Here is a 22,964-nt window from a genome sequence, read left to right on the forward strand (position 1 = left end):
TCAGAAAGATAATTTTGATATTAGAAAAAGAAATATTATTTATTTTAAAACATAATTTAAAACAATACAAAATATATATTTTCAAAGTAATATAAATATTTTGATATATCTATCTAATTTCTTAGATGATTACATAAAATAATTTAGTAACATAAACTAATCAGCCTTTATCTAAAACAATAGATTATATTAAAATTAAGGAAGACAACAACCAACCTATATACAAATAAGAAAATTAATTAAACTTTTAATATATTTAGAATAAAAAATATTATAGTTGAATTTATAGAAATAAATGCAATCAAATATATCTAAATGATAACTAAATCGACTAAATATAACTTATCTAAAATCATATGTTCAATTAAAGTAATATAATATTATTAATATAATTTATGCATAAAATTATAAATTAAATTTAATTAAAATATATAGCAATCAACTATTATAGTATATTTATTTTATAAATATTTATATACGTGCATGAGCACGGGAAAATCACATAGTATAACGTAAAATCACAAAAATTGTTCATATACTATCATTTTTATTTTTATTTTATAATTATTAACTGAAAAATGAATAAACAATTCAAACAATGTCGGAATGAAAATTAAATTTATTAATATTGCTTGATCTGAATATAAGCAAATTGATAGGGAGAAAATTATGAGTTTTTGGTATAACTATCTTATGAATTTCTCAACACTTTATTTTTTTAGTTTTATCAAAAACAACATATATCAAATTATACATAATCTTACAAGATATATTATTCCATCCAAGAAAAATATAACTAACAAGGTTATTATTTGAGTCTAATTTTAATAAAATCTTTGATTTATTTCAAAAAAATACAACCTAATATACAAAAATATGAATTACCAAACTAATCAAAATACGAAGTATCAAATCAACCAATTGTTATGATTTAATTATTTTATATATTCATAAATGTGCATGAATTTTCAAAATATTACAGATTATGTGCATGAATTTTCAAAATACGAAGTATCAAATCAACCAATTGTTATGATTTAATTATTTTATATATTCATAATGCACTTTGATTTAATATATTTTTTTCCTATTTTTTCTGAAACAACATATATCAGATATAAAAAATTTAGAAATATATGTGCAAATATAAGAGGATGAACTGAAAATTGATTAAAAAAGGATGAATTGAACTACTTGAAATTAAGAACAATAATTTAACTTTAACATAATTAAGAAAATAAACAAAAATTGTTGCACAATTTAAAAGAATTAAAATAACTCAATATACCAAAAATATATATTTGAGTTAATATGACATATTATATTTAGAAACCACATATCTAACTAAGATGGTAACATAATTATACTTACAATTTTTTATTTATTTATCATACATATAAATTAAAAAATAACCTGATACTTATAAACAAGCAAAATTAAATATTTAATAATTCTTATAATTTAATTATTTTATAAATGGATGACAAAAAAAATTATTTGATAAATGTTTATACTTATGCATGAGCCTAAATAAAGAAAAAGCGAGACGGCCGCATGTTAGGGTTAGCCGACGACGGTGGCTCCGTCAGTCATGTTGTCGGCCGGGATCTCTTGCGTTTTGTCTATTGATCGTGATCTCAGTTCCAGTACCTTTTGTCACCGGCGGGGCATCTTTCTCCTCGATGGCTGTTCGGCTCAAGTTCCCGTCGTGGCTCCTGTTACGATAAAGGAGGACGGTCGGCTAAAGCCTCCGCGTCGCCTTTCCCTTCGGCTAACGGCGTCTCTGCTCTTTTATTTCTTTCTTCTTTTCGTTTTTCGTTTCTTTTGTGTGGCTGCTTGATTTGGGCTTTAACCTCATGCGGTTTGTTTCCGACGGGGTTAGAGCCGCAGATGAAGGAGTTTGTGGGTCGAATGGTGATTTGTAGTCGGTAGAGCAGTGAAGCTTTCAGATGGTGAGTGAAGTTTGGTTTCACGCGGAGTCTTGTGCTCGGTGTTGGCGTTGTTCGTTGGTGGAGGAGATCTCGCAAGAGCGATTGAATCCCTCCGATCTAGGAAACACCAGAGTCATGACAGTTGCGTTGAAGAGGAGATGGTGTGGTTGGCGTCCGGGATCTCTGGCGGGACGGTCAGAGGATCAAAGTGGAGATGCCTGCGGCGGCAACCTCATTGGTTTCTAGGGTTTTCGCTGTTTGGGCTTTTAGGCCGGGTCTTTTGTTTGGTCTTGTAGCCGGGCTTTGTGTTGACCTGGGTGTGTTGGCCCGTTTTGTTTGTGGGCAACAACCCTTTGTAATTTGTTGGGCCAGACCCATTTTATTATTAATATTAAGATGGCAAAAAAAAAAGTGCATGAGCCTAAATTAAGAAAAAGCGAGACGGCCGCATGTTAGGGTTAGCCGACAGTCACAAGGAAATATGACTTGATCATATATTTTCTTTATATATGTGTATATGCTGAGAAGAAAGGAAACAGAAAACCTAAAAGATGGATCCAAAAGAGAAGAGACAAAAGCTTAGCACACCAGAACTCGAAAGCCGCTCTCTCTCAAAGAAGGATGTACTGGCAATCACAAATCCCTCTTTAAACTCAAAGGTTGATGATGTGGGAGAAGCGATGAAGAAGCAAAACGACGTCGCTATGTTCCTTACAGAGAAAGCAATCTCTGCCCTAGCCAGAAACTCCAACTTCGTCTTCTCTCCGGCATCAATCAACGCTGCTCTGACCATGCTCGCCGTTACCACCGAAGAAGAAACACTCAGATCTTCCATCTTCTCCATCCTTAAGACATCCTCTATCGATGAGCTCAACGCTGTTTTCCACGAAGTAGCAAACACCGTCCTCGTCGATGGAACTGAGAACGGTGGCCCTAAGATCTCGGCTATTAATGGAGTGTGGATGGAGCAGTCCCTATCTCTTAGTCCCTCGAAGAAAGATCTCCTTCAGAATTTCTTCAAAGCTGCCCTTGCTCAAGTTGATTTTAGATTCAAGGTTTGTTTCTCATTATAGATAATGATTCTCTTTTTTTTTTGCTTTTTCTGATAAGTTAGCATTATATTTGTGCGATTTGAAACAGAGTAAAAAAGTGCGTAAGGAGGTGAATGAATGGGCTTCACGTCACACCAATGATCTCATCAAAAACATTCTTCCTCATGGATCCGTCACAAGTGACACCGACTGGATTTATGGGAACGCAATCTACTTCAAAGGAGCCTGGAAAGACAAATTCCCAAAGTCTTTGACAAGTGAGGAAGAGTTTTACCGTCCCGATGGCACATCAGTCTCTGTGCCGTTCATGACCACATTATATAGGAGTCAATACGTAAGGGAATACGACGATTTCAAGGTTCTTAAACTCTTGTTTCAGCAAGGCCGTGATATCGATCGCCAGTTCTCTATGTATTTCTATCTCCCGGACGACAAGGATGGACTGGATAGTCTGGTGAAGAGAATGGCTTCTACTCCTGGATTCTTGGATTCTCACATTCCCACTGAAAAAGTTAGTATTGGTGAATTCAGAATCCCGAAATTTAAGATCGAATTCGGTTTTGAGGCTTTGGAGGCTTTTAATGAATTGGGGCTGGATTCGGTTTCGCTGCATCATAAAGCTTTTGTCGAGGTCGATGAAGATGGTGCAGAAGCTGCAGCTGTTACTGTGACAGGAGGCCGCAGAGGTAGAAGATTGTTCGGCACTGTGAGGTTGATAGATTTTGTGGCCGATCATCCGTTTCTTTTTTTGATAAAAGAAGACATAACTAGCACCATTATGTTTGTTGGTCAAGTCTTTGATCCTCCCAAACCTTCTTCCGCTTAAGACCGGATTTGCAGTTTTATTTTGTTTTAGATTTTGTTTAATTGAAATTTTGCAACTTTGCTACATTAGAGCCCATATTGGTTTTCGGCTGTTGATTTGGATGTTGCATTACAAAGAATATTGAAAAGATGCATCGTGTTTATTTTCATTCATTTTTAAATTACTTTTGTTTAAAGATCTTAATCACGTGGAGATTTGTTGACTAAATTGGTTGGCAAGGAAATAATATACAGACTTGTGAGTCAAGCGATGTCAAATAGCTACTAAGACATCGCTTGACTTAAAAATAAGCAATAAAAAATATTGCGATTGTATTTGAGAAATCATATTATATAAGTAAATATAATTTATAGATATTTTTTACTGTAATTGAAAAATATTATAGTCAACTAAATATATAAAAAATAAATAGAACATTTCAATACTAACTATAAATTATTTTTAGTCAATTAAACATATATCAATTTATTCTACTTAATTATTTTATGTAATCATCTAAGAAAAAGATAGATATATATTAAAAATATTTCTATTACTTTGAATATATTTTTTTGTATTGTTTAAAATTATGTTTTAAAGGAAATAATATTTCTTTTTCTAATATCAAGATTATATGTGTGAATTTTATTTTTATGAAATCACATTATATAAAAGTATAAAATTTTCATTTAAGAAAATATAGATATAAAGAAATATTTTATTACTTCAAAAGTATATTTTATGTTATTTAAAAATATTTTTGAAATGGAATATTTTTTTTTGTGAAATTTTCTTTTTAATGAAATCATATTATATAAAACATATATTTTAGTTTTTAAATTTGTTTTGCAAACTTTATAAATGTTTTTTTTATTATATATGTTATTTGAAAAATTTTGAAAGGACACTAAATAAAATAATCCATAATTATATTTAAATATAATATCAGCGTAATTAACTATTGTGAAAGTTAATGTGATCATGACACATATGAAATTGACCTCTTGAATAATTAATACTAGATTTTGACCCGCGCTTTGGAAGCGCGGAATATTTTACGATGAAAAATTTCACTAATAACTTAACAAATATTTTGGTAATTTTTAAAGAGTGTGTATTTAAAATATTTTTGCATTTAAATCAGTGTTTTTAAATTCAACCAGATTGTGATTATACCAGTTAATCCGAAGATCTGACAATTCAATTTAGGTTTTTAAAATATTCATATTAAAAAAAATCACTAAAACCCGAGACTAACCGATTGAACTGATGGATGACCGATATGTAATCTAATTGGATTTAAATTGAAATAGTTTCATATTTTGTAGTCTTATAATCCAAATTTTAAAGTTCATTATTTTGCAATTTATGAAATTATAACGTTTCTACAAGATTTTAAAGAGAAAATGATAGATATAAAATAACTAAGATTAATTATTGTATTGTTTGGAAACATTGATAGTAGTATAAAAATATATTGTTTGGAAACATTGATAGTAGTATAAAGAAATAAGTATATTGTTTGGAAACATGGATAGTAGTATAAAGAAAGGAATATTAGTGATTTAATGTAGGTTTAACTATAAAGTATAAATGTGTATTTAATTTAAAAACTTACAAATAAATGTTAGGTCCAACAGAATGTTTCTGTTTTAATAAGATAGATATTTGTTCTATTATTGTATTATACCGATGGGCCTATAGATCTGCCTTTCGCCCGGCCTTTAGCTTACGGATTCCAACTTATTTTCCCTCTCCATTCTTTATTTTTTTTTAAATTTTGGTGGGCTTGCCTTTTGATTTTGGATTAGTTTTTGTTTGTTTGATGTTGTACTCTTTGTTGCTACTTGTTTAATTCGGAAAAATTGCCTATTTCTTTTTTTTTCTTTTTTTTTTTAATATAATTATTATTAATTTCAACCCTTTTAATAGGGAAATGGTAACCGTACAATCCCGGCGACGGAGAAACGTCGGACTTAGAAAAACGATGAAACAGACAAAGAGCAAAATGAAATCAAAGCACAGCAAGATCTAGACCGAAATCTAAAGATCTAAAGAGAGAATAACAAGAGCGAGGGTGAAAAGACGAAGAACCCAAAAGCCCTTACTCCGACGAACACGGACGGTTAACAGCTCGAATGTCACCGCAACTTTACCAGGACCGGCGTGTTCGTAACCGGCCGTAGATCCATCTACGGTTAGTCCTCACCGAAAGAGCCATCCTCGGAGGTGTCCCGCGGCCCCATACGCTGGAGTCTACAGGAGACCCAACTCTCAACCTTCCTCCGCCAAGCTCTGTCGCTGCCTTGCCGTCGCACGCCTCCTTGAGCACCGCGCACAAACCCTAACTCCTCCGGCCAAGAATAGCTTCCGCTTCTAAGAGGGAGATGTCTCGAAGAACCGCCATCCCCAAGACACACTCATCGACAACGAAAGCCTTCACAGCAACGGCACGAAAGAAGACCGTAACTCTAGTGGCTAGCTTGCGAAAGCTCCGGTTTGCCTCCACCGTCCTCTAGCAGAGAGTGAGAACCGGTTTCCGACGAACCACGAAGACCATGGCTTCTACTTAGAGGTCCACCCATCAGAGACCTTATCGCCGCGGAGAGAGAATGGTTAGTGCCTCCGCCGGAAATACGATGACGCAATCAATGAAGCTCAGATGCCGAAAAAACAGAGAGGGGGGAAGGAGAATCCTCACGGAAACAACGTGAAACGCCGTGCCGGAGGTTCTCCTCCCAGATCTAGATCTGAAATTTGAGAGTAAAGGAGGAAAGGCGCGTGTCTCTTACTCGCCACTCAAAGGCAAATCACCTATAAAAATTGCCTATTTCAACATGAACTTTACGCGTCGTGTCTATTCCTTCACGAACTTTGTAGTAGTGCGTATTCCACACTGAACTAAACAATTTTTTTTAAATACTATATGAACTTTATGCGTCGTGTCTATTCCTTCACGAACTTTATAGTAGTGCGTATTTCACATTGAATTAAACAAAAATTCGAAAATACTACATAGACTCTCAAAATCGTGCTTATTTCAATATTGAGTATTAAATGTGTTAGTCATCCATTAATTTCTCAAAACAACGTCATTTTGTATAAATTTTGTGAAATTAAAAATTAAAAATAAAATATACTCTCAAAATCATGTTTATATAAATTGACTGTCAAAGGTAATAGTCATCATTGAATTTATCAAAATCGTTTCGATAAATTAACGGATGACTAACACCTTAAACCGTCAATATATAAATAAGCACGATTTTGAGAGTCTGTTTAGTATTTTTTGAAAGACTAACACTTTTGACGGTCATATATATATATTGACCGTTAAAAGTTTTAGTCATACATTAATTTATCAAAACAATGTCATTTTGGATAGATTTTGTAAAATTAAAAAAATTAAAAAACGATGAATAATTTCATAAAATTTAACCAAAATAAAGTCTTTTGGTAAATTAAAGGATGACTATTACATTTGACAGTTAATATATATAAGCACGGTTTTAAAAGTTTATATTTTATTTTGATTTTTAGTTTCACAAAATTTATACAAAATGACGTTGTTTTGAGAAATTAACAGATGACTAACACATTTAACACTCAATATTGAAATAAACACGATTTTGAGAGTATATGTAGTATTTTTTGATTTTTGTTTAGTTCAATGTGAAATACGCACTACTATAAAATTCGTGAAGAAATAGACACGACGCATAAAGTTCATATAGTATTTTAAAAAAATTGTTTAGTTCAGTGTGGAATACGCACTATTACAAAGTTCGTGAAGAAATAGGCACGACGCATAAAGTTCATGTTGAAATAGGCACTTTTTCCTGTTTAATTCTAAGGTGTTTTTTTTTTTTTTTGGTGCCTTAAAGAACAAGTCGCATTTTTGGGCTCTGTAAGTAATGAATGATAATGAAAGACAAGCGAATTGATAATTTTCCTCAACTTGGATATTTTTTTAAAAAACTACTTGGGCATCAAAAGGTATTCTAATAGGCCGCTGTTAGGCCCATTCTCTTTTGTGACCGCCGGATCAGAAAGAAGAAAAGAGAATGCAGTCCGTTTTTAACCAAACTAAAAATGGCACGCGGTGTTTCACAGTTTATCAAAAAGTCCCAAGTCAGTCAGCCTCGACGACGACGTTTACCCTCATCGTCCCGGAGCGGATCTCTTCCTCATATGTGTGATCGATCGGTAGGATCTGCAAGAGCTCCTTACCCAGAAAAAAGGAGCAATACGCTATCCAATCTATATGGCTTCAACGAGCAGACCGAATCATATCGAAGAAGATGATGATGATATGGAAGAAGAGGTGTAGGCTCGTTACGACCTCCTACTCTTCTTCTTCTTCTTCTGATTGTTTTGAATCATATCATAGATCAGATATTTATTTCTCCGCAGGTGCAACATTTCGATGATTTTACTCTTGCTTCTTCCTGGGAAAGGTATTATTATTATTATTATTATTCCATCTTCACGATTGAATAAGTTGAGGAGAGGTTTCAATACTCACTATTTGAATTTTAGGTTCATCTCAGATATCGAAGCAACTTGTCGCCAGTGGCTAGCCGATGGTCCCAAAAACCTGGTGGTACGTCTACTTTTCCAAATCATCTCCGATCGAGTTCTATAGAGTGTTGCTCTGGTCAAATCTTATATCCTTATGAGTGCAGGAAAAGGGAGCCGTTGCAATTGAAGATTCGAAGAGTCTGTTTAAGGTCAAATACGACCTGAAAAATGTCACAAAGAGCTACTGTATGGAGTTCTACTTCCAAATTGACGATAATGGTACTGGTAGCCAACAAGGTATATAATATGATGATGATTACAGGGTAATAGGCTTCATCTTGTTGGAGAAATTGTATTTTTTTTTTTAATTTATGATTCGGTATCTGACTGATGCAGAGGGAATTGGCAATTGGAACAGTAGTTCACATGATCTCCAACTTTGCTTTGGGGTGAAGGATTTTCTGGTACGTTTTAAAACCGCAATTTTTTTTTTAATTTGAAATAGTTTCTGCCTTTCTACATATTTTGATATTTGATTTGATTATTCTTGCATCTTCTAGTTGATTGCTCCACAAAGTGCCAGTGGGGTGCTTCTTGATACACCAGAGTCCAGCAAGCTTCTCAGTTCGGTTGCTATTGCTTTGTCTAACTGTGCCAGGTACGATTTCTTTAGCTAGTAACACCTCTTTTGCTTTAGCATCATCAAGTGACAGTACACTGTTTCTTTGAGTTGATACCAAATTGCCTACCAATTATCCCGAAGTTTTGGAAATCAAATTTTAGAATTGTAAAGTTGATAGAAATGTGTTGTCCCCGAGGATCTTTGTTAAAGAGATTTATCTTTGAGGTAAATATTTGATTGTATGTATATTTGATTTTATGTTCGATAATTTTCGCACGACTTTGATATGCAGCTTGTGGCCAGCCTTCGTCCCTGTGCATGACCCTTCCCGGAACGCATATATTGGAATCCAGAATATGGGCACTGTTTTTACTAGAAGATTTGAAGCAGATCGCATTGGTAGTCAAGTCCCTGTGAAACTCATGCACCTAGAAGGACTATATGAGTTGTTTGTTTCTAAGTTTGTAAGTCTTTGTGGATCCTACTTAGTCATGTTAATTAGTATGGTAATTGGTTTTCTAATTGGGTTTAAAAAAACTTGTCAAGCATTAGCCATACCACTGATGAAAATCTGGTTTCCAATTTAGTTGCTCCTGATGTTCTTTTTTCTTCACATACTATATTGCTGCAGTATGTACTTTATGCAAAATGCCTCAAGCTTGATATTCCAAGGGGACACATGTTTCAATCTTGACTTGAGATCTGGTCCATGTGGCTTATTCTAGCTCGTGATTAAACGGTTTTGCTCTATATTGTACTAATCAACAACCGGTTATTATTTGAAGGTTTATTCTGGAGTGGACTTCTCAATGCATACTTTCAAAGTTCATTTTATGATGAGGCTAACATACGAAACCTTCACATCTGACGAGGATGATGAGAACAGTGATATGGATGAATTTATGGGTGACAAAGCTGACACTGCAGAACACCATGGCTCTGAGTCACGCAACAAGGTGCACTGGGATGATGATTGTCCTTGGAGTGAGTGGTACTCTGCTGAAGATCCACTTAGAGGTACATCGTTTGAAATATGCTTCGTCTTTTTACACTACAGTCTACACAATACATACCTTTACGATTTGTATTTTACCTCTCAGTCTTAAAGATCAGTTCGGATTTGTGTGGTCTCCGTGATTATACAACACATATATCTAATATACTATCTGGTCTTAACACACCTCTGTATTCCAAAATACACTCAGATGATAATTGATGAGTGATGACAATCATGTATCTTTCTTCAAGCATAGGCTAGTCTTTTCTTTTGGTATATGCTATTCCAGGAATTCACTATAACTTTGTGGCTGATATGGACAGGATTTGAATTGGTGGTCACATGGGCTGACAGGACTGTAGAAAATACACTTGAGATGGCTGAACTTGAAAATGCTTCACCTCATGAAGCTGAGAAGTGGATTTTACATCCAGTCCTCTCACCATATCTGTAAGAATTGCTTCTCATAGTTCTCCCGTCTAGGACAAACAGTAGTTTGCATGTGTTGCGGTGTATTATTTCTCCCTTTCAGTTTTATAATAAATATTGTTTTACCAGGGGGGAGCCTTCACATGGGAAAAGAATTGATTTTTCTTCCCAGCTACTTTGCTTGGTTGAAGCATTGGATACGTCTTTCACAGCTCAGTTTATGGAGGATTTCGTGTCAGGTCTGTGCAATTTTGTATGCTTTAATATCTTTCTCGTGTTTCAAACACATTTCCAAACTCCCGCTACCATGGGATGTAATTATAGCTTCTGATTAGTTTCCCAGTGTGCTTATATTCTTTTACAGCTTTAGCTTTTCCTGACATTTCTACTGTCTAATGTCTTTTAATCTCTTGTAGTGGAAAACTCAAGCACTGAAAGTTTGAAGACCTCAGTGGTCATACCTCCTCCAACAGTTCTTGATCGGGTGATTAAAGATCTTTTTCATGAGGGTATTCTTCCACTATATTCTGTTTGGACGTAGATGCTGGGTTAGAAGGATTTGACTAGCCATATAATATTATTCAGTTTGAAGTGTTCAAAAATTTGATTCTTGAATTTAAAAGTTGCAATCGGGAGCATTTGATAATTTATCCCTGAGGTCCCAAACATTTGTTGGAATCTAGCTATGTGGAATTGTTTCACCTTTTTCTGATTTAATTTTGCAGGATCTAAACTCCCAAATTTTACTAAAGGCGAACACATGCTTTCTCGAGCTCTTAAGGCTGCACCGCTCGAATCTCTCTTTACACAATTTTGTTTGCATTCTCTATGGTTTGGCAACTGCAATATTCGTGGTATGTGCCAGTAGACCATGCCACATTTGGTCAGCCATGCATTATTGTAGGCACAATTGAAATTGCCATTGCCGTTACGAAAAAACTTACCTGACTATATATTGTTTTTATTTTCTCCATCCCATTATTAGCCACTGCTTTTCTCTGGGTAGAGTTTGTCCGTGAAGTTCGTTGGTGTTGGGAAGAATCACAGCCGTTGCCAAAAATACCGATCGACGGTTCTATTGATTTATCCACTTGTTTGATCCACCAGAAGTTGCATCTGGTAATCCCCTATACATACTTTATTGGAAAATTCAAGTTTCTTGTAAATACTAACAGTTTCTTTGTTGACCAGCTTGCAATTTGCATTGAAAAAAATCGTGAAATGAACGAAGAGTTCTTAGACTGTGTAGGAAGTGACGATAGTTCAGACGCTTCTGTTTCTGTGGAGGTGATTAGCTAAGTTTTTCTGTACATTTTATGAATTTGTTATTGTGTGCTGCCAAGTATGTGGTTAATTAAAGTAACAAGCTCGTTATTATGTTCCTTGGGTGCGTGCCTCTGGGTTGTTGGCTTTAAACATTTCTTTGAATGAATCTTCAGGAAAATCACAAGGTCGACAAGAGAATAAATAGATCCTCAAAAGCAGACCTGCAGAGGAAACGTGACAGGTGAATTTAGCAAGTGAGGCTCTTAGGTTCTCGTTGTTATTAGATACATGAAAAACTCCGATTGCATATTATTACAAAAACTCATTCTCTTTCTTCTTTTCTTCCATTTCCAATATAAATGATGGTAACTTTTGAATGTCCAAGCTCATAGAGAGGACATCTTCAGAAGGGCTTAGTGTTTATATCCTTTTTCTTGGATGCAGCTCAGTTACAGAAGATACATCTAATCAACTCAAATTTGAGAGGAATGCTGAAAGCAAAAAATCTGTGAACCAAATCCGAACAGATGCCTTCAGGAGGGGTTCAGCTGGACCAGTGGGGACCATGATGCTCCTGAAGTCACATCAGCCACTCCATGCCCCATTTACCCAGGTTACTATTCGACGTGGACTTGTCTGTTTTTTATCTTGGTTTTTAACAACCTCATATTTCATTGGTTATGACAGGATCCACCTCTTATGACTGAGGACATGCACGAAGAGAGACTCCAGGCTGTGGAGGCGTTTGGTGATTCCCTTGTAAGCTTAAATTCTCTTTCAGTAGAAGTGAATATGGTTTGGTTATCTGCTAAGAAGTTTATATAAGCGTATTTTTTCTTGACAAACATGTGCATTGCGCTGCTTGCTATAATATGGTGTTATTCCTACATGTTTGTTTTTACATAGACCTTAGAGAAGTCTATAGTTGTTTGACTACTAACAAACTCATTTTGCCCTTTGAATTTCAGAACGTTCCTGGCCAGTTGGAGAAGGACATCTTACTATCTGGTGAGATTTAAAATTCTCTCTGTTGTTTGGAGATGATAACAGATAAGAACTGTTGTTTAGTAGAGTGGGTACAGTGAAAGGGCACAATAGAAGCAGATAGTTTTGCAGACTACCTATACATCCCACACTTTATTTCTCTTCTTGTATTATTTGTCTGATCTGACGAAGGTGATTGCAGACATGTCAGCATTCAAAGCAGCAAACCCAGATGCTGTGTTCGAGGACTTTATCAGATGGCATTCACCTGGAGATTGGGAGACCACTGAGCCTGAAGCTGCTGAAGCATCGGTAGGCTCCAGCACTGAAGGCTCAAAGGATAAATGGCCTCCTCATGGTCGCCTTTCTAAACGGATGTCTGATCAAGGAAACCTCTGGAGGAAAAGTTGGAAGGATGCACCCGCTTTGCAAGCCGATGACCAAAAGCCCCTCTTAGACCCAAATCGAGAGGGAGAAAAGGTAAGTGTCTTTGTTGAGTTTATTCAATAACCTCTTGCGAGACTTAGGTTTGACCTCACCGTCTTGAAACATTTCTCAGATTCTTCATTACCTGGAAACAGTGCGGCCTCATCAGCTCCTCGAGCAAATGGTCTGCACAGCCTTCAGAGGAGCAGCCGACACTCTTAACCAGACAAACTTCGGGGACATGAGACAAATGACCTCTAAACTGGAGCAACTCTACCTCATCATCAAATCTACTTTGGGAGTTCTTCAACGTAATATTGGTTTTTGTCCTTAAACCATACAAATTTTCCTTGTGGCCCCCCTTATCTCTCTATGTTAACAGATATCCGGATGCAGGCAACCATGTTCCAGACAGAGAACAGACCGTTAAAGACCTGAGACGTCTCTGCGTGGCATTTGAACACGTCGAGAAGTTGGTAACTGTCGCAGCATCTCTTCACAGAAAGTTCCTTGACGCATCACGCCTAGCTCAAGTTGTATTCAGTGACTTCTACGGCAATTATGTTCCAATGATGGGAATAAACCCAAATGAAGAAGAGAACAAAAGCAGGACGGTAAGACGTCGTTAAACTAACGAGCACTAGAATCTCTCTTATGGTATTGAACTAAGGTGTGTCTGGTCATTTGAAAACAGCAGGAGATGCAAGTAGGGAGACAGGAAGTGAGTTTGAGAGAGAGACAAGTGGTGTCGAATCTGTTCTCGCCACCATCGGCGAACCAGTCTTGGAGAAAAGTGTTGAGTATGGGGAATCTACTAAACGGACACGAACCCATTCTCAGGGAGATCATTTTCTCCACCGGAGATGACGTCAACAACGGAATCCATTATGCAGCCGCCGCTGACGTGGCGGCCAGCAGTGACCGAAGAGGGGAAGAAATCGAGACACATAGAATGTACGTCTCTGGAACATCTAACGATCTCCGAGTTGCACTCTCTGTCACTTCCTGCGATTGATTCTTCTTTTCTTCATTTTGGTTTAATTTTTAGTTAACACATTTGTTATTTAACAGAAATTTAGCAGATGAACATTTTTCAAATCTTAAGTTGTCATTGATGTGTATTGATTCAGACAACAAATAAAATTATGCAATATAAATGTAATTTAAATATTTATAACATGAAGAATGGTCCTTTTTCATTATTCAATTTAAATTGATTTTTGTTGATATAGGTTATTTATTTTTAATATAGTTTAATAATTTGATCAAGTTAAAATTGTAAAGTTATTTATATTTTATCAATTCAAATATGGTACCTATTCCTAATTTCAGTTATTAAAATATTTATGTATTTATATGATATATAATTTAATTTAAACGATATATATGTTTTTTAAATTTGAATATTTATTAAATAAATTTTCTTACTCATAAAATTTTATGATTATTTGTATCTTGTTATTATGAAAGAGTTAAACTATTGATCACATAATTTTCAATGTGGAATTTTTAATAGTTTTAATAATTTTAATAATTTGTAGTTGTTTTTAAACATTCAAAAAAATATATACAAAAATCTAAATTTTAATGATTTAGTTAATATAATTGTTTAATTTATTTCAAAAACATAAAATTAAAGAAAAATGATAGAAGATACATAAATTGTTAACAATTCTTTTTATTTAAAATCATTTGTTACCATATATTATTTAATCATATTAGATAATTTTGTAGATTTTGTAGATTTTGTTTAAGAAACGAATGATATTGTTTTGTAGATAGTTAATTAATTTTATGGTTAGTTTAATGAGAAATATAATATATGTTTAGATGAACTAACATATTTTCTAATAATTCTAAAATTATTTTAGTGATAACACATGAGATGCTTCACATATAATTCTTTTCGATTGATATATAAGAGATTGCAAACCAAATCACGTTACGATTCAATGACCCTCAAATTATGGACCTTGTAAAAATGGGTATATGTATATAATAATTTCAAGTTGATTGATTAACAAGAACTATTATACGGTGTTATTAAGGACATTCAAACTCGAGTAGTCGAGTGTCTTTACAAGCCAGTTGACTAGTTGGTGGTCTAGTGTGAACTGAAGTGTTAATATTGATACTCTTGTGATTAAGACATAGACAAAACTGGAAATCTTACCGTATTATTAAATAAATAAACATAACAAATAATACATGCCGTCAGTAAAGTACTAACTAAGCAGCATGCACAGACAGTTACAACTTACAAACTTACAATGCTTACAGCTACTAATCAGCGAACGACTAACTTCGATAGTGAACTTGATAAAGAAGTTAACTACTTTACAATGAAAACAAAAGGACAAAAGTTGTATTTCCTAAAATAGAATAAATATTGGACCGACGACCTATTGATATGATTTGATGTATCAACAATATAGCTCTTCTGCTCGTGAAAATTTGTTTTTCACACCGTCATAGTTTGTCATCCTTATTTTGGTTGTGGTTACATTTTATTTTGTGTTGATGAAAAGATATATGTAGTGACAAGTGACGAAATATGCAATAATTACTTTTTTTTTAATGGGAAGAGATCTGACCATATCCTAAAATTTCACGGGAATCAAACTAGAGACACAGTAGATCCAATTAGAAGCTAAACCACTACTCCAAGCTCAATGCACCGTTGGTTTTTAATTACTATTTTGCTATTTATTTTTAAGGGTTAGAAGTTTGATAAAAGAGTTTCAGAAAAAAAGGGTTAGAAGTTTGATTACTTTTTAGATGAACATGCAACACTATATATGTCATATGATATTACAACCAAAATGAACGAATATCTACTAAAGAAAAGTCATACGCTAATCATGTAAATTGCCATTAATTAGTATACTTATAAGCCTAAATCATTAGGTTTGGCCGAGACTTATATTCATTAGTTTTCTTAATCCAAAAGTAAAAGTAGATGTGAATCTCTAATTAACAAGACGTCCCATAAACCAAAAAAAAAAAACTAAGACATAATAAGCAAAAGAATTCTAAACACGGTGGGTAGAAGAAATTAGATGCATCTCAATTTCCATTTCTCCTTTTCTGTTTCACACTGAAAGAAATTTGATTATGGGACGTATATAAAGGTGAGAGACTACAATATGAATAATCAAATCCAACTCGTTGCTTGTGACTTGTTACTGAACGTTAAATAAAACTCATCCTCTCTTTCTCTCTCTCTCAGACACACGACTCCCACACACACACACACACAAAGATTCACAAACAAAATCAAGAACCTTTATAACTAAAGAAGGTCCTGACATAATCACACGATCACAGATGGAGGGAGAAACCGCAGCGAAGGCAGCGGCGAGTTCCTCCTCATCACCAAGCCGCTACGAGTCGCAGAAGAGACGAGACTGGAACACCTTCCTTCATTATCTAAAGAACCAAAAGCCACCTCTATGCCTGTCTCGATGCAGTGGCGCACACGTCATCGAGTTCCTTAAGTACCTCGACCAGTTTGGTAAGACCAAAGTCCACGTCGCGGCTTGTCCCTTCTTCGGAGTACCGTACCCACCGGCTCAGTGCACTTGCCCACTCAGACAGGCTTGGGGAAGCCTCGACTCTCTGATCGGCCGTCTAAGGGCTGCGTTCGAGGAAATCGGCGGTGGTCTTCCAGAGTCAAACCCTTTGGCTGCCAAAGCGATTAGGATCTATCTCAAGGAAGTACGTGAAGCTCAGGCTAAGGCTAGAGGGATTCCCTACGACAAGAAGAAACGGAAACGACCTCGTACAGCTAAGGCAGCTCAAAAGACGGAGGATGAAGAAGGTGCCGGTGGAAGTGGTGATTCTGCTTTGGTTGTTTCTGCAACTATGGTTTAGTCCAAATATAAGATGCTAAATATAAATATTAGAAAACTTTGGTAATAGTAATTATCTGGCGTTTCTTTACTTTATAAATTTTATATTTTTGTGTAGTCGTTTATTTGAGTTATGTAGAATGCAATTATAAATGAAAAAGACGATCATAGATCATTATAACATGGATCTTGTTATGTTTAGTTATTTACAATGATCACTTACTTTTCACCGTGATTCATCAGAACGAAAGTGTATAATTGTGATGTGTGTACGTTCCAAATCTCGGGTCTCACGTGAGCTGTGATTTCTCTTACAAGTCACGAATCTTCAGGTGCTATCTTTTTAAGCTTTAACGATGATTGTGATGATTATCTTCCGACTCTCACTTTATTTTATTTTCTTCTTTACAACTTCAACGGCTCAAGAAATATTTGAGTTCCTTTATTTGCTTTGAGTCTTTGACCTTTGATTTGAAAACCATTTACATATGATAGATAGAGAAATGTGTACGATTGTTTACTTCAGGTTTCATAGAATTTTCACTAGCATGATATCACGACGTTATGTACTTGTTAATCCATACAATACAAAAATTGAGCTATACGCAACGGAAAGTATTTATATAAGATCTGGAACCACCAATTATATAATGTATGTCAAATTATTATTTTAATTAGATATTATACCAAAAAAATAAAAATAAAGTGGAAATAGATATAAAATAAGGCAAACAAACTTAAAAAAAAACGATAAAGAGGAAATCAACTTGATATATACTAATCTTTGGAAACCTAACATTGCAGAAACAATCTCTATAATATTATTCGAGAATTCAGCCTCATACATATCGCATTTACATTAATTCTTATGACAACTAATTATATTAATATTTTTAATGAATCAAATATTTTTAATTATTTCATAGACATTATTTGAGAAGTAATTTTCCATGTATTATCACCAAATGATAACATGACATATTAACAATGATGACATAATTTAAAGCTAATTATGACATGAACATTTATATTTAATGTTAATTTATATTTTTGATAAGTTTTTAAAGATGATAATAACGCATAGATCATTGTTAAATCCTAATAAAATATATAATAGTCCCTAAGCCCCATTAAAAATGTAGTAATAATTTAATTGTTTTAAAATATTATTGAATTCTCTTTTTTGTAATTATATGATTTTATGGTTAAAACAATTCTTCAAAATTTTATTAAGTTTTTTAAAATTTTTATTTTATAATCTCTATGCCATTAGTTTCTTTTAATATTTACAAATTTTAGAAATATCATCTACTTTACGTTTTGATAGTTATATACCTAACAAAAGTCTTATCACCATTATAATTTTAAATATATATACACATATATAATATTAAATATAATATAAAAATTTATTTCATATTTATTTTAAATATAATTAAATTAAGTTTAAAATTATATATTATAAGCAACTAATAAAATTATAAAATTATAAAATTTTCATTTTAAATATAATACTGTTGTCTCCGTTTCTCTAGATAATGAAGATTTTATAATGTTATTTACACTAATCCAGGCATTATATGAAATTTTAGTAAACTAAATATAAAAAAATTAGAATGATTCCTATATACCATGAAAGATAATTTAGAATACATTAATTCAAATGTAGAATGTAGTTTGAAAATTTTAAACAAAAGTGAAAAGTATAAACTTAAGTATATAGATCATTTACCGAAAATTCATTATTTTATAAGGGGTGTTAACCCAAAGATTTTAGTAAAATTTCAAAAAATATGAAAATATGGTTTTAATGTATAGTTTCATCGAGCACTAACATAAGATGATTGTCAAAGAGTTTAGAACCTCTGTTGTCTCCGGATCTCTTGATAATGAAGATTTTATAATGCTAATTCCACTAATCTATGCAGTATATGAATTTTAGTAAACTAAATAAAAAAAATTATAGTGATTCCTGTATACCATGAAATAGTTTTAGAATATATTAATTCAAATGTAGAATGTGGTTTGAAATTTTTAAACTAAAATGAAGAGTATAAACTTCAGTATATAGAGTTTTTACCGAAACTCAATATTTTTGAAGGGGTTACCCACGGATTTTGAAAAAATTCAAAATTATAAAAATCTGGTTTTAGTGTATAATTTCATCGAGCACTAACGTAAGTTGATTGTCAAAGAGTTTAGAACCTTTGTAGTCTTCGTTTCTCTAGATAATGAAGATTTTATAACATTAAGTTCCAATAATCTAGGCATTATATGAAATTTTAGTAAACTAAATATTAAAAAAGTAGACTGATTCCTATATAGCATGAAATATAGTATTGAATACATTAATTAAAATGTAGAATGTGGTTTGAAATTTTTAAACAAAAATGAAGAGTATAAACTTCAGTATATAGAGGATTTACAGAAAATCCAATATTTTTGAAGGAGTTTACCCACGGATTTTGAAAAAAATTCAAAAATATGAAAATCTGGTTCTAGTGTATAGTTTCAAAAAGCACTGATATAAGATGATGGTTAAAGAGCTTAGAATCTCTGTTTTCTCTGTTTCTCTAGATAATGAATATTTTATAATGCTAATTCACTAATCTAGGAATTATATGAAATTTTACCAAACTAAATATTAAAAAAATTAGAACGATTCCTATATACCATGAAAAATAGTTTTAGAATATATTAATTCAAATGTTGAATGTGGTATGAAATTTTTAAACAAAAGTGAAGAGTATAAACTTCACTAAATAGAGAATTTACCGAAAACTCATTATTATAGAAGGGGTGTTAACCACGGATTTTGAAAAAAATTTTAAAATATGAAATCAGGTTTTAGTGTATAGTTTAATAGAGCACTGACATAATATGATGGTCAGAGAGTTTAGAACCTCCGTTGTCTCCGTTTCTCTAGATAATGAAGATTTATAATGATAATGCCATTGTTCTAAGCAGTATATGAAATTTTACTAAACTAAATATTAAAAATTAGAATGATTCCTATATACCATGAAAGATAGTTTAGAATACATTAATTCAAATGTAGAATGTGGTTTTGAAATTTTTATACAAAAGTGAAGAGAATAAACATCAGTATATTGAGAATTTACCGAATACTCTTTACTATAGAAAGGGTGTTAACCCACGGATTTTGGAAAATTTCAAAAATTTAAAATCTGGTTTTAGTGTATAGTTTCAAAGAGCACTAACATAAGATGATGGTCAAAAAGTTTAGAACCACTGTTGTCTCCGTTTCTCTAGATAATGAAGATTTTAAAATGCTAATTCCAATAATCTACGCATTATATGAAATTTTAGTAAACTAAATATTAAAAATTAGAAGGATTCCTATATACCATGAAAGATAGTATAGAATACATTAATTCAAATGTATAATGTGGTTTGAATTTTTTAAACAAAAGTGAAGAGTATAAACTTCAGTGTATAGAGGATTTACCAAAAATTCATTATCTTAAAAGGGGTTAACCCAAAAATTCATTATCTTAAAAGGGGTTAACCCAAAGATTTTGAAAAAAATTCAAAAATATGAAAATCTTATTTTAGTGTATATTTTCATAGAGCACTGACATAAGATGATGGTCAAAGAGTTTAGAACCTTTGTATTCTCCGTTTCTCTAAATAATGAAGATTTTATAATGCTAATTCCATTGATCTAGGTAGTATATGAAATTTTACTAAACTAAATATTAAGAAATTAGAATGATTCCTATATACCATGAAAGATAGTTTATAATACATTAAGTCAAATGTAGAATGTGGTTTGAAAATTTTAAACAAAAGTGAAGAGTATAAACTTCAGTATATAGAAGATTTACCGAAAATTTATTATATTCGAAGGGGTTCACCCACGGATTTTGGAAAATTTCAAAAATATGAAAATCTGGTTTTGGTGTATAGTTTCATCGAGCACTGATATAAGATGATCATCAAAGAGTTTAGAACCTCTGTAGTCTCCGTTTCTCTAGACAATGCAGATTTTTTAATGCCAATTCCATTGATCTAGGCAGTATATGAAATTTTAATAAACTAAATATTAAAAAATTATATTGATCCTATATACCATGAAATATAGTTTCGAATACATTAATTCAAATGTAGAATGTGGTTTGAAATTTTTAAACAAAAGTGAAGAGTATAAACTTCAGTATATAGAGGATTTACCAAAAAACTCATTTTTTAAAATGGGTTAACCCACGGATTTTGAATTCTTTTTTAAAATATGAAAATTTGGTTCTAGTGTATAGTTTCATTGAGCACTAACATAAAATGATGGTCAAAGAGTTTAGAACCTCTGTTCCTCCGTTTCACTAGATAATGAAGATTTTATATTGCTAATTCCACTAATCTAGGCTTTATAAGAAATTTTAGTAAACTAATATTAAAAAAAATTTGAATGATTCTTATATACCATGAAAGATAGTTTAGAATACATTAATTAAAATGTAGAATGTGGTTTGAAAATTTTAAACTAAAGAGAAGAGTATAAAGTTTAGTATATAGAACATTTACCGAAAACCTAATATTTTTGAAGGGGTTATCCCACGGATTTTGAAACAAATTCAAAAATATGAAAATCTGGTTTTAGAGTATAGTTTCATAGAGCACTGACATAAGATGATGGTCAAAGAGTTTAGAACCTTTGTAGTCTCCGTTTCTCTAGATAATGAAGATTTTATAGTGCTAATTCCATTGATCTAGGTAGTATATGATATTTTACTAAACTAAATATTAAAAAAAATAGAACGATTCCTATATACAATGAAAGATAGTTTAGAAAACATTAAGTCAAATGTAGAATGTGGTTTAAAATTTTAAAACAAAAGTGAAGAGTATAAACTTCAGTATATAGAAGATTTACCCCAACTCATTATTTTAAATGCGACCCACGGATTTTGAAAAAAATTCAAAAATATGAAAATCTGGTTTTAGTGTATAGTTTCATATAGAACTGATATAAGATGATGGTCAAATAGTTTAGAACCTCTGTTGTCTACGTTTCTCTAGATAATGAAGATTTTATAATGCTAATTCCATTGATCTAGACAGTATATCAAATTTTACTAAACTAAATATTAAAAAACTAAAATGATTCCTATATACCATGAAAGATAATTTAGAATACATTAATTCAAATATAGAATTTGGTATAAACTTCAGTATTTAGAAAATTTACCGAAAACTTCAGTATATAGATAATTTACCGAAAACTCATTATTATAGAAGGTAGGGGTGTTAACCCACGGATCTTGGAAAATTTCAAAAATATGAAAATCTGGTTTTAGCGTATAGTTTCATCGAGCACAAACATATGATGATGATCAAAGATTTTAGAACCTCCGTTGTCTCCGTTCTCTAGATAATGAAGATTTTATAATGCTAATTCCACTAATCTAGGCATTATATGAAATTTTAGTAAACTAAATATTAAAAAATTAGAATGATTCCTATACACCATGAAAGATAATTTAGAATACATTAATTCAAAAAATGAAAATCTGGTTTTAGTGTATAGTTTCATAGAGAACTGAAATAAGATGATGGTCAAAGAGTTTAGAACCTCTGTTGTCTACGTTTCTCTACATAATGAAGATATTATAATGTTAATTCCATTGATTTAGGCTGTATATCAAATTTTACTAAACTAAATATTAAAAAAAATTAGAATGATTCCTATATACCAAGAAAGATAGTTTATAATAAATTAATTCAAATATAAAATGTGGTTTGAAATTTTTAAACAATAGTAAATAGTATAAACTTCAGTATATAGATAATATACCGAAAACTCATTATTATAGAAGGGGTGTTAACCCACGGATTTGGAAAATTTTCAAAAATATGAAAATCTGGTTTTAGTGTATAGTTTCATAGAGCACTGACATAAGATGATGGTCAAAGAGTTTAGAACCTCTATTTTCTCCGTTTGTCTAGATAATGAAGATTTTACAATGCTAATTCCATTGATATAGGTACTAAATGTAATTTTACTAAACTAAATATTAAAAAATTAGAACGATTCCTATATACCATGAAAGATAGTTTAGAAT

The 22,964-nt window shown here is 32.4% G+C and overlaps 3 protein-coding genes across 6 annotated transcripts; all 3 read left to right on the plus strand.

Moving 5' to 3' along the window:
• The first annotated feature begins 2,387 nt into the window (after positions 1-2,387).
• LOC108826434 (serpin-Z2-like) lies at positions 2,388-3,957 on the plus strand. Its single transcript, XM_018599821.2, has 2 exons — positions 2,388-2,986; positions 3,072-3,957. Exons 1-2 carry the CDS (start codon positions 2,483-2,485, stop codon positions 3,807-3,809), a joined length of 1,242 nt encoding a protein of 413 aa, XP_018455323.1. The 5' UTR covers positions 2,388-2,482; the 3' UTR covers positions 3,810-3,957.
• Positions 3,958-7,895: 3,938 nt separating this feature from the next.
• On the plus strand, positions 7,896-14,235 carry LOC108828365 (uncharacterized). Of its 4 annotated transcripts, none has more exons than XM_018602026.2 (22): positions 7,898-8,112; positions 8,202-8,245; positions 8,328-8,391; positions 8,474-8,606; positions 8,706-8,773; positions 8,870-8,967; positions 9,224-9,395; positions 9,717-9,948; positions 10,252-10,378; positions 10,487-10,596; positions 10,774-10,866; positions 11,083-11,211; positions 11,343-11,476; positions 11,549-11,644; positions 11,797-11,864; positions 12,068-12,236; positions 12,311-12,382; positions 12,592-12,631; positions 12,810-13,087; positions 13,167-13,344; positions 13,430-13,647; positions 13,728-14,235. In XM_018602026.2, exons 1-22 carry the CDS (start codon positions 8,053-8,055, stop codon positions 14,046-14,048), a joined length of 2,904 nt encoding a protein of 967 aa, XP_018457528.1. In that variant the 5' UTR covers positions 7,898-8,052; the 3' UTR covers positions 14,049-14,235. The 4 variants fall into 4 exon arrangements, with proteins under 4 accessions (XP_056850408.1, XP_018457528.1, XP_018457529.1 ...); XM_018602027.2 differs by having other exon boundaries at positions 13,731-14,235; XM_056994428.1 differs by lacking the exon at positions 13,728-14,235 and having other exon boundaries at positions 7,896-8,112; positions 13,416-13,618.
• Positions 14,236-16,111: 1,876 nt separating this feature from the next.
• LOC108828366 (protein LIGHT-DEPENDENT SHORT HYPOCOTYLS 5) lies at positions 16,112-17,211 on the plus strand. The gene has a single exon (XM_018602029.2). It carries the CDS (start codon positions 16,361-16,363, stop codon positions 16,904-16,906), a length of 546 nt encoding a protein of 181 aa, XP_018457531.1. The 5' UTR covers positions 16,112-16,360; the 3' UTR covers positions 16,907-17,211.
• The last annotated feature ends 5,753 nt before the right edge of the window (positions 17,212-22,964 follow it).

Source organism: Raphanus sativus, chromosome 9 (assembly GCF_000801105.2).
Source record: "Raphanus sativus cultivar WK10039 chromosome 9, ASM80110v3, whole genome shotgun sequence".
Taxonomy (NCBI): Eukaryota; Viridiplantae; Streptophyta; class Magnoliopsida; order Brassicales; family Brassicaceae; genus Raphanus; species Raphanus sativus.